Raw genomic sequence first — 12,500 nt, forward strand, 5'->3', positions numbered from 1 at the left:
CCCTTCCACCACCCCCTTCTCCTTCCCCTCTCCCTTCGCGTATTCCCATAAAAAACGCAGCAAATAACTTTTATTTGAATATTTCACATGCTACAACGAGAACCTAAAAGCACACCATCCCGCACCAACCCACGCACGTCTGTAAATAACAAAAGGTCTCTTGAACACCTTATATATAGATATATATATATATATATATATATATATATATATATATATATATATATATATATATATATACATATATCTTCCTTCTTAAACACAAGGCTAAGAAAATGAATACGTATATCTCAATTTATATATATACACATATATACATACATATATATATATATATATATATATATATATATATATATATATATATATACATACATACATATTCGTTCTTAAGTACAAGGCTGACAAAATGATTACGTATACCTCAACTTCTATACATACATATATATATATATATATATATATATATATATATATATATATATATATATATATATATATATATTCGTTCTTAAACACAAGGCTGAGAAAATGCATACGTATAACTCAACAGATGCAAATGAAAGACAGGCACGGAGGAAAAACAAGGAATGGAGGAAAGAAGCTAAGTCTGCAGACATGGGAAGAATTAGGAATCAACGCCACGGGGTGTGAGGAATATGCGGCTCCTGATGACGAAAAGGGAGTTTGAAGTTGTTTAAGGAATGCTATAGGTGGTGCGAATAGTCTCTGTAAGTCTGTGTGATCATCTCCGTCTCTGTTCTCTGTCTGTCTGCTTATGTCTCTATGTGTCTGTCTAATTATGTGTGTCTGTCTGCCTGCCTGCTTATGCCTCTATGTGTCTGTCTGCTGATGTGTGTCTGCCAGCCAGTCTGTTTTGTCTCTATGCGTCTGTTTGTCTGCTTATGGCTCTATGTGTCTGTCTGCCAGTCTGCTTATGCCTCTATGTGTCTGTCTGTCTGCTTGTGTCTCTGTGTGTCTGTCTAATTATGTGTGTCTGTCTGCCTGTCTGCTTATGTCTCTATGTGTCTGTCTGCTTATGTATATGTGTATGTCTGCTTAAGTCTCTATGTCTCTGCTTGTCTGCTTATGGCTCTATGTGTCTGTCTGCCAGTCTGCTTATGTCTCCATGCGTCTGTCTGTCTGCTTACGTCTCTATGTGTCTGTCTGCCAGTCTGCTTATGTCTCCATGTGTCTGTCTGCTTATGCATCTATGTGTCTGTCTGTCTGCTTATGTCTCTATGTGTCTGTCTGCCAGTCTGCTTATGTCTCTATGTCTCTGCCTGTCTGCTTATGGCTCTATGTGTCTGTCTGCCAGTCTGCTTGTCTCCATGTGTCTGTCTGCTTATGTATCTATGTATCTGTCTCTCTGCTTATGTATCTATGTATCTGTCTGTCTGCTTATGTCTCTATGCCTCTGCCTGTCTGCTTAATTCTCTCTGTGTCTATATGCTTATGTGTGTCTGTCTGATCATGTCTGTGTCGGTCTGTCTGTCTGTTTATGTCTCAGTGTCTCTGACTGACGAATTGTCTTTCTCTGTTTGTCTGATTTTCTGTCTATCTTACTGTGCATGAATGAAAGCGTGTCTGCCATTCATTCCTGCATATCATTCACACCATCTTCATCCTACACTTTTGCAATCCATACCAGTCACAATAATCGGCAATTATCAGAAGATAAAAGCATTACCATCATCACTGCCGTTCACAAACCGCCGATCCCGCTAACAACCATTATGGAATCCCGCTAACAACCATTATGGAATCCCGATAGCAACCATTATGGAATCCCGCTAACAACCATTATGGAATCCCGCTAACAACCATTATAGAATCCCGCTAACAACCATTATGGAATCCCGCTAACAACCATTATGGAATCCCGATAGCAACCATTATGGAATCCCGCTAACAACCATTATGGAATCCCGCTAACAACCATTATGGAATCCCGCTAACAACCATTATGGAATCCCGCTAACAACCATTATGGAATCCCGCTAACAACCATTATGGAATCCCGCTAACGACCATTATGGAATCCCGCTAACAACCATTATGGAATCCCGTTAACGACCATTATGGAATCCCGACAGCAACCATTATGGAATCCCGCTAACAACCATTATGGAATCCCGCTAACAACCATTATGGAATCCCGCTAACAACCACTATGGAATTCCGCTAACAACCATTATGGAATCCCGCTAACAACCATTATGGAATCCCACCAACAACCATTATGGAATCCCGCTAACAACCACTATGGAATCCCACTAACAATCATTAAGGAATCTTGCCAACAACCATTATGGAATCCCGCTAACAACCATTATGGAATCCCGCTAACAACCATTATGGAATCCCGCTAACAACCATTATGGAATCCCGCTAACGACCATTATGGAATCCCGCTAACAACCATTATGGAATCCCACTAACAATCATTAAGGAATCTTGCCAACAACCATTATGGAATCCCGCTAACAACCATTATGGAATCCCGCTAACAACCATTATGGAATCCCGCTAACAACCATTATGGAATCCCGCTAACAACCATTATGGAATCCCGCTAACAACCATTATGGAATCCCGCTAACAACCATTATGGAATCCCGCTAACAACCATTATGGAATCCCGCTAACAACCATTATGGAATCCCGCTAACAACCATTATGGAATCCCGCTAACGACCATTATGGAATCCCGCTAACAACCATTATGGAATCCCACTAACAATCATTAAGGAATCTTGCCAACAACCATTATGGAATCCCGCTAACAACCATTATGGAAACCCGCTAACAACCATTATGGAATCCCACTAACAATCATTAAGGAATCCCGCTAACAACCATTATGGAATCCCGCTAACAACCATTATGGAAACCCGCTAACAACCATTATAGAATCCCACTAACAACCATTATGGAATCTCGCTTACAACCATTATGGAATCCCGCTTACAACCATTATGGAATCCCGCTAACAACCATTATGGAATCCCACTAACAATCATTAAGGAATCTTGCCAACAACCATTATGGAATCCCGCTAACAACCATTATGGAATCCCGCTAACAACCATTATGGAATCCCGCTAACAACCATTATGGAATCCCGCTAACAACCATTATGGAATCCCGCTAACAACCATTATGGAATCCCGCTAACAACCATTATGGAATCCCGCTAACAACCATTATGGAATTCCGTTAACAACCATTATGGAATCCCGCTAACAACCATTATGGAATCCCGCTAACAACCATTATGGAATCCCGCTAACAACCATTATGGAATCCCGATGGCAACCATTATGGAATACCGCTAACAACCATTATGGAATCCCGATAGCAACCATTATGGGATCCCGCTAACAACCATTATGGAATCCCGATAGCAACCATTATAGAATCCCGCTTACAACCATTATGAAATCCCGATAACAACCATTATGGAATCCCGCTAACAACCATTATGGAATCCCGCTTACAACCATCATGGAATCCCGCTTACAACCATTATGGAATCCCGCTAACAACCATTATGGAATCCCGCTAACAACCATTATGGAATCCCGATAACAACCATTATGGAATCCCGCCAACAACCATAATAGAATCCCGCTAACAACCATTATGGAATCCCGCCAACAACCATTATGGAATCCCGCCAACAACCATAATAGAATCCCGCCAACAACCATAATAGAATCCCGCTAACAACCATTATGGAATCCCGCCAACAACCATTATGGAATCCCACCAACAACCATAATAGAATCCCGTTAACAACCATTATGGAATCCCGCCAACAACCATTATGGAATCCCACCAACAACCATAATAGAATCCCGCTAACAACCATTATGGAATCCCGCCAACAACCATTATGGAATCCCGCCAACAACCATAATAGAATCCCGCTAACAACCATTATGGAATCCCGCCAACAACCATTATGGAATCCCGCTAACAACCATTATGGAATCCCGCCAACAACCATAATAGAATCCCGCTAACAACCATTATGGAATCCCGCTAACAACCATTATGGAATCCGGCCAACAACCATAATAGAATCCCGCTAACAACCATTATGGAATCCCGCCAACAACCATAATAGAATCCCGCTAACAACCATTATGGAATCCCGCTAACAACCATTATGGAATCCCGCCAACAACCATAATAGAATCCCGCTAACAACCATTATGGAATCCCGCCAACAACCATAATGGAATCCCGCTAACAACCATTATGGAATCCCGCCAACAACCATTATGGAATCCCGCCAACAGCCATAATAGAATCCCGCTAACAACCATTATGGAATCCCGCCAACCATAATGGAATCCCACTAACAACCATTATGGAATCCGGCCAACAACCATAATAGAATCCCGCCAACAACCTTTATGGAATCCCGCCAACAACCATTATGGAATCCGGCTAACAACCATAATAGAATCCCGCTAACAACCATTATGGAATCCCGCCAACCATAATGGAATCCCGCTAACAACCATTATGGAATCCGGCCAACAACCATAATAGAATCCCGCTAACAACCATTATGGAATCCCGCCAACAACCATAATAGAATCCCGCTAACAACCATTATGGAATCCCGCTAACAACCATTATGGAATCCCGCCAACAACCATAATAGAATCCCGCTAACAACCATTATGGAATCCCGCCAACAACCATAATGGAATCCCGCTAACAACCATTATGGAATCCCGCCAACAACCATTATGGAATCCCGCCAACAGCCATAATAGAATCCCGCTAACAACCATTATGGAATCCGGCCAACAACCATAATAGAATCCCGCTAACAACCATTATGGAATCCCGCCAACCATAATGGAATCCCACTAACAACCATTATGGAATCCCGCCAACAACCATTATGGAATCCCGCCAACAGCCATAATAGAATCCCGCTAACAACCATTATGGAATCCGGCCAACAACCATAATAGAATCCCGCTAACAACCATTATGGAATCCCGCCAACCATAATGGAATCCCACTAACAACCATTATGGAATCCGGCCAACAACCATAATAGAATCCCGCTAACAACCATTATGGAATCCCGCCAACAACCATAATGGAATCCCGCCAACAACCATAATAGAATCCCGCCAACAATCATAATAGAATCCCGCCAACAACCATAATAGAATCCCGCCAAAAACCATAATAGAATCCCGCCAACAACCATAATGGAATCCCGCTAACAACCATAATAAAATCCCGCCAACAACCATTATGGAATCCCGCCAACAACCATAATAGAATCCCGCCAACAACCATTATGGAATCCCGCTAACAACCATAATAGAATCCCGCCAACAACCATTATGGAATCCCGCCAACAACCATAATAGAATCCCGCCAACAACCATTATGGAATCCCGCTAACAACCATAATAGAATCCCGCTAACAACCATAATGGAATCCCGCCAGAACCATTATGTAACAACCATTATGGAATCCCGCCAACAACCATAATAGAATCCCGCTAACAACCATTATGTAACAACCATTATGGAATCCCGCCAACAACCATTCTGGAATTTCACTAACAACGATTATGGAATCCCGCTATTAACCATTATGGGATTCCGACGAGCGAGTTACCTTCCCATTCGCGTCCCCCCCCCCCCTCCCCCATTAGCCATCACCAACCTACGAAAGGGAAAACGAATATTAATCATTACAGAATTGATATCTTTCATCGGTGACTGATTTCGATCATTCTCGTTCCATTATTCAATATTCATTATGCATTACATAACAGAGCGTGGGGGATGGGAATTTTTTTTTATGATTTTCTACCCCGCAGTTGGAAAAAAAAAAAAAACTTTTGGTGGTCATTCTGAACTACTGGACCGTAACATTTCATTTTAGTGTGATGCTTGTGTGCCTGTGGCTCTGTGTGCGTGCATGTGTGTATGCATGTTGTTCGTGTAAAATGTGTAAGTTTACAGGAAATTTTGTATGTGATGTGTCTCTTTGTGAGTTGAGATTCAGTGTCTTACGTATCTCCTGATTCTATATATTTCTGTTTGTCTCAGTCTTAGTTTGTCAAACTATATGTCTGGCTTTATCTCTGCCTCAGTCTCAGGTTTTATCTCAGTCTCAGTGTGTTTTCCTCACTAACTCTCTCCCTCTCTCTCTTCTTCTCCTTCTTCCTCTAATCTTTTTCTCCTTCTTCTCTCCTTCTCCCTCTCCTCTTTCTCTCCTTTTCCCTCTCTCTCCTCTTCTCTACATCTCTCTCTATCCATCTATCAACGAAGACGCCCCACAACACACGATAAACAGACCCAAACGACCCAATAACACGTTCTGTCGCAAGCACCAGTTCGCTGCCCAACCGCCCATCACGCGCCCGACGACCTCCTCCGCCAACCAGCCCGAGGTATTTCACCGGGAAAGGCTAGATCAGTAGCAACTCGAGGAGGTGTCATGGCGTCTGATTCTGTTTTTTGGAGGTGAAAAAAAACATACAAACAAAAAAACACATGGGGTTTATTTTGATAACGTCACAAAAGTTACAGGTGCTTTGTGAATCTGGTCGATCATTTTGGTCTCTTCAATTTTCAAAAAATGATGGAAAATGATGATTTTAATGGTTATATTTTCGTTGGACGTTCATCAAAACAGACGCCGTGACACCTCTTCGAGTTGCTACTGATCTAGCCTCTTCCGCATTTCACCATCCGACCCTCTCCTTTTTTCTTGAATCTAATGAGCTGCTATTAATATTGGCTTTCTTCTTTTTTTATTAATTAGTGAAATTAAAACGTGGCGGAAAATACTTGTTCTTTTTTTAATAGGGAGGATAATGTAAGCTATTGATAATAATAAGAGTGCTGAGTGGGTATATGCGTGATTAAGTGTGAATATGTGTGTTTAGTGATGTCTGTGGCCATTCTGTGCTCCGTATTCGCGTAAATGTGTCTCACAACGCCCGTACTGAAGTCTAAGCTTATGTGTGTGTATGTATGCGCATATGTATGTGTGTACAGTACGTCAGTATGCTTCCACGAGAGAGGAAAGAATTCACGCTTTCGGATGCCAACCCACACACCCGTCAACTCACTGCTCCCTCACCCCCCCCCCCCTCCCTCTCACGCTTACTGTTCTCCTCCCTTCCCCTTCTCTCTCACTTCCTCCTTCCCTTTCCCCTTCTCCTCCCTCATCCCCTCCCCTTTTCCCTCCTCCCTCACTCCTTCACCCTTTCCCTTTCCTCCCTCACCCCACCCTCCCCTTCCCCTTCTCCCTCACCTCCTCTCACCCCCCTCCCTTTCCCCCTTCTCCCTCACCTCCTATCCCCCCTCCCTTTCCCCTTTTCCCTCACCCCTTCCCCTTCTCCCACACCCCACCCTCCCCTTCCCCCCTCACCCCACCCTCCCCCTTCCCCTTCTCCCACACCCCACCCTCCCCTTCCCCTTCTCCCTCCACTCCCCCTCACCCTTCCCCTTCTCCCACACCCCACCCTCCCCTTTCCCCTTCTCCCTCACTCCCCTCACCTTTCCCCTTCTCCCACACACCCCTCCTCCCCCCATCTCCCTCACCCCCACCCTCCCCCCTTCTCCCTCACCCCACCCTCCCCCCTTCTCCCTCACCCCACCCTCCCCCTTCTCCCTCACCCCACCCTCCCCCCTTCTCCCTCACCCCACCCTCCCCTTCCCCTTCCCCTCTCCCGCCCACCCCGCCCCCCCACAAGTATGGGGGGTGTGTTGCCGAGCTGCACAATCTATATGCAAAACACGGGGGCAATGCGGCAGGAAGGGTTGCAACGTGTAATACAAGTCAAGCTCAGATGCACGAATCTTCAACACTATATTATCTCTTTCCCTTCTCCACTTCTCTTCTCCTCTCTCTTAACCCCCCTTTTCATCTTTCTTCCCTTGTTTCCTTTGGTTTTATGTTATTCTGTTTTCATTCTCTTTCTCTCTCTCTCTCTCTACCTCTCTCTCTCTCTCTCTCTCTCTCTCTACCTCTCTCTCTCTCTACCTCTCTCTCTCTCTCTACCTCTCTCTCTCTCTACCTCTCTCTCTCTCTACCTCTCTCTCTCTCTCTCTACCTCTCTCTCTCTCTCTCTACTTCTCTCTCTCTCTACCTCTCTCTCTCTCTCTCTACCTCTCTCTCTCTCTCTCTACCTCTCTCTCTCTCTCTCTCTACCTCTCTCTCTCTCTCTCTCTACCTCTCTCTCTCTCTCTCTCTCTACCTCTCTCTCTCTCTCTACCTCTCTCTCTCTCTCTCTCTCTCCCCTCTTCTCTCTCTCTCTCTCTCTCCCTCTCTCTCTCTCTCTCTCTCTCTCCCCTCTTCTCTCTCTCTCTCTCTCTCCCCTCTTCTCTCTCTCTCTCTCTTCTCTCTCTCTCTTCTTTTCTCTTTCTCCTCTTCTCTCTCTCTCCTCTTCTCTCTCTCTCCCCTTCTCTCTCTCTCCCCCTTCTCTCTCTCCCCTCTTCTCTCTCTCCCCTCTCTCTCTCTCCCTCTTCTCTCTCTCCTCTCTTCTCTCTCTCTCTTCTTCTCTCTCTCTCCTCTTCTCTCTCTCTCCTCTTCTCTCTCTCTCCCCTTCTCTCTCTCCCCCCTTCTCTCTCTCTCCCCTTCTCTCTCTCCCCCCTTCTCTCTCTCCCCCCTTCTCTCTCTCCCCTGTTCTCTGTCTCCCCTGTTCTCTGTCTCCCCTGTTCTCTGTCTCCCCTGTTCTCTGTCTCCCCTGTTCTCTCTGTCCCCTCTTCTCTCTCTCCCCTCTTCTCTCTCTCCCCTCTTCTCTCTCTCCCCTCTTCTCTCTCTCCCCTCTTCTCTCTCTCCCCTCTTCTCTCTCTCCCCTCTTCTTTCTCTCCCCTCTTCTTTCTCTCCCCTCTTCTCTTCTCTCTCTCTAATAATAATAAATAAATAAATAAATACAAAATAGATATTAATAAATAAATAAATAAATGTAAAATAAATATTGATAATACATAAATGAACAGATACAAAATAAATCTTAATAATAAATAAATAATAAATACAAAATAAATATTAATAATAAATAATAAAAATAAATATTATTAGATAAATAAGCAAATACAAAATAAACATTCATAATAAATATATCCAAAATAAAAATTCATAATAAATAAATACAAAATAAATAGACAAAAAATAAATAAACACAAAACAAATATAAATAATTAATAAATAAATAAATAAATATAAAATAAATATAAATATAAATAAATAAATAAATACAAAATAAATATTAATAACGTATAAATAAATAAATACAAAGTAAATATTAATAATAAATCAATAAAAATAAATACAAAATGAATATTAATAATAGATCAATAAATAAAAATAAATAGAAAATGAATATTAATAATAGATCAATAAAAAAATGAATATTAATAATAGATAAATAAATCAAAATAAATACAAAATGAATATTAATAATAGATAAATTAATAGAAATAAATACAAAATGAATATTAATAATAGATAAATAAATAAAAAATAAATACAAAATGAATATTAATAATAGATAAATAAATAAAAAATAAATACAAAATGAATATTAATAATAGATAAATAAATAAAAATAAATACAAAATGAATATCAGTAATAGATAAATAAATAAAAAAAATGAATATTAATAAAAGATAAATAAATAAAAATAAATACAAAATGAATATTAATAATAGATAAATAAATAAAAAATAAATACAAAATGAATATTAATAACAGTCAAATAAATCAAAATAAATACAAAATGAATATCAATAATAGATAAATAAATAAAAAATTAATACAAAATGAATATTAATAATAGATAAATAAATAAAAATAAATACAAAATGAATATTAATAACAGACAAATAAATAAAAATAAATACAAAATGAATATCAATAATAGATAAATAAATAAAAATAAATGCAAAATGAATATTAATAATAAATAAATAAATAAAAAATAAATACAAAATCAATATCAATAATAGATAAATAAATAAAAAAATAAATAAAAATTGACCCGATCCCTTCCGAGCGACTGGACGCCATGATGACACTGCAGATAATCCGACGAAGCAACACAATTGGCCGAGATTTTATATCGCGTTTTAATGAGTTAATTAACGAATTCTAATGAGAAGTGTATCATACCGGTTGCTGGAGAGGGTTGGTTGCGATGCCGAACTCTCTCTCTTTTCTTTCTCTCTTTCTTTCTTTCTTTCTCTCTCTCTTTTTTGTTTCTTTCTTACTGTGTTTCTGTCTTTCTTTCTTTCTCTCTCTTTTTTGTTTCTTTCTTTCTGTGTTTCTGTCTTTCTTTCTTTCTCTCTCTCTGTCTTTCTTTCTTTCTCTCTCTCTCTCTCGCTCTCTAATTCTCTCGCTCTCTCTTTCTTTCTCTCTCTCTCTTTCTTTCTTTCTTTCTTTCTTTCTTTCTCTCTCTCGCTCTCCATGTTTCTGTCTTTCTTTCTTTCTCTCTCTCTCTCTCTCTCTTTCTTTATTTCTTTCTCTATTTCTCTTTCCTTCCCTCCCTCTCTCTTTTTTTTTCTTTCTCTCTATATATATCGCCTCTCTCTCTCTCTCTCTCTCTCTCTCTGTCTCTCTCTCTCTCTCTCTCTCTCTCTCTCTTTCTCTCTCTCTCTTTCTATCGCTCTCTTTCTATCGCTCTCTTTCTATCGCTCTCTTTCTCTCTCTCTCTCTCTCTCTCTCTCTCTCTCTCTCTCTCTCTCTCTCTCTATCGCTCTCTTTCTATCGCTCTCTTTCTATCGCCTCTCTCTCTCTCTCTCTCTCTCTCTCTCTCTCTCTCTCTCTCTCTCTCTCTCTCTCTCTCTCTCTCTCTCTCTCTCTCTCTCTCTCTCTCTCTTCCGTAATAATAACAATAATAATAATAATAATAATAATAATAATAATAATAATAATAGTAATAGTAATGATGCTGCTGTTGCTGATAATGAATATGATAATAACAATGTCAGTAATAATGATCATAATAAAAGTAATGGCAATAAATAACTATAGTAATGATATTATTATTATCATTATTATTATCATCATTATTATTATCAATAACAAGCACAATCATAAAAGTAATAATAGCAACAATGGCAACATGCATAATACTAACAATTTTGCTAACAGAAATAATAATAAAAATAACATTAATAACAGCAATAACAACATTAATGACACACAGAGAAGTATTAAAAAATAATCCAGAAAAGTTGTCACACACAAAAAGATGAAAAAAAAAAGTGCGAAACCCAGAAAATCATAAACTAAAAAGCAAGAAAAGAAGACCAAACACGAAAAAGAAAGAAAGAAAGAAACGAAAAGAAAAGAAAAAAAAACACAGAAATAACAAAACACTCAAAAATAAAAAACATCCCGCGACGGCAACACCGGCTGTCACGTCTGAGTTGCCAGTGCGGAATTTTGGCACAATATATTACACGGAGTTTTCCCCGGTCAAGCGTCAAAACTCAACCACACGCTTCAGCAACAGGACGACTTCAAGAGAACCTTTCCAAGCTCTAATCTACACGAAAGAAACACCCCGATCATTACTTACCAAATAGGAAAACCGGTTCTTTCGTCTTATGAAACACAGCACGAGGAGGCCCGTCAGAATCAGCTGAAATGAGGAGAGATATATATCACTTTTTGATTTATATACACCGCTACACGAACACCAAGTCTCTCTGCATTAAACCACAGTTTTGATATATAAGGTTGAAGAAATTCTTTTTATATGTTTGTTATTAGTTTTCTTTTTGTTGGTGGTATTTCTTTCATTTTCTTGTTGTTTCCTGGAATACGTCTTAAGTTAGACAACATAATAGATAAAAGAGGGGAGGGATGGAGGGAGGGAGGGAGGGGGGAGGAAGGGGGAGGGAGGGAGGAAGGGGAGGGGGAAGGAAGGGGAGGGGGAGGAGGAGGGGGGGGGGGGAGGAAGGGGGAGGGGGGAGGAGGGGGTAGGAGGGGAGGGAGGGAGGGAGGGAGGAGGAGGGAGGGAGGGAGGAAGGAAGGAAGGAAGGAAGGAAGGAAGGAAGGAAGGAGAAAGAGAGAAAGAGAGAGAGAGGGACAGAGAGAAAGAGAGAAAGAGAGAGCAAGATAGAGAAAGATAGAGAAAGAGAAAGAGAGAGAGAGAGGGAGAGAGAGAAAGAGAGAAAGAGAGACAGAGAGAGAAAGAGAGACAGAGAGAGACACAAAGAGAGTACGATTGAGAGGCAGAGCCACAGACACTGACAAGACCATCTCACACATTCTCAAACCACGAAATCACCTCAATCTACCCCCCCACCCCCCACCCCCCTTCCTTACCCTATCTCACCCCAAAAACAGAAAATCGAACCAAAGTGACATCAACAACAACATTCGCTCTTCCCCATTCCACTTAGAACTCTATATCCATTCTCTGTCTGTTGACAATTGCACACTGTACACATTAGCTATACTGCTGGTGTCGGCACAACGCATAAACAT

General features: G+C 40.6%; 1 protein-coding gene across 1 annotated transcript in view; it reads right to left on the reverse strand.

Moving 5' to 3' along the window:
- The window catches only part of LOC138864669 (uncharacterized), a 79,539-nt gene that overhangs the window by 13,649 nt on the left and 53,390 nt on the right, over positions 1-12,500 (reverse strand). Inside the window, exon 3 of the mRNA XM_070132529.1 lies at positions 11,587-11,649. Within this exon, the coding sequence (XP_069988630.1) occupies positions 11,587-11,649 (63 nt within the window). The remainder of the gene's footprint in view (positions 1-11,586; positions 11,650-12,500) is intronic.

This window comes from Penaeus vannamei, chromosome 17 (assembly GCF_042767895.1).
Source record: "Penaeus vannamei isolate JL-2024 chromosome 17, ASM4276789v1, whole genome shotgun sequence".
Classification (NCBI taxonomy): domain Eukaryota; kingdom Metazoa; phylum Arthropoda; class Malacostraca; order Decapoda; family Penaeidae; genus Penaeus; species Penaeus vannamei.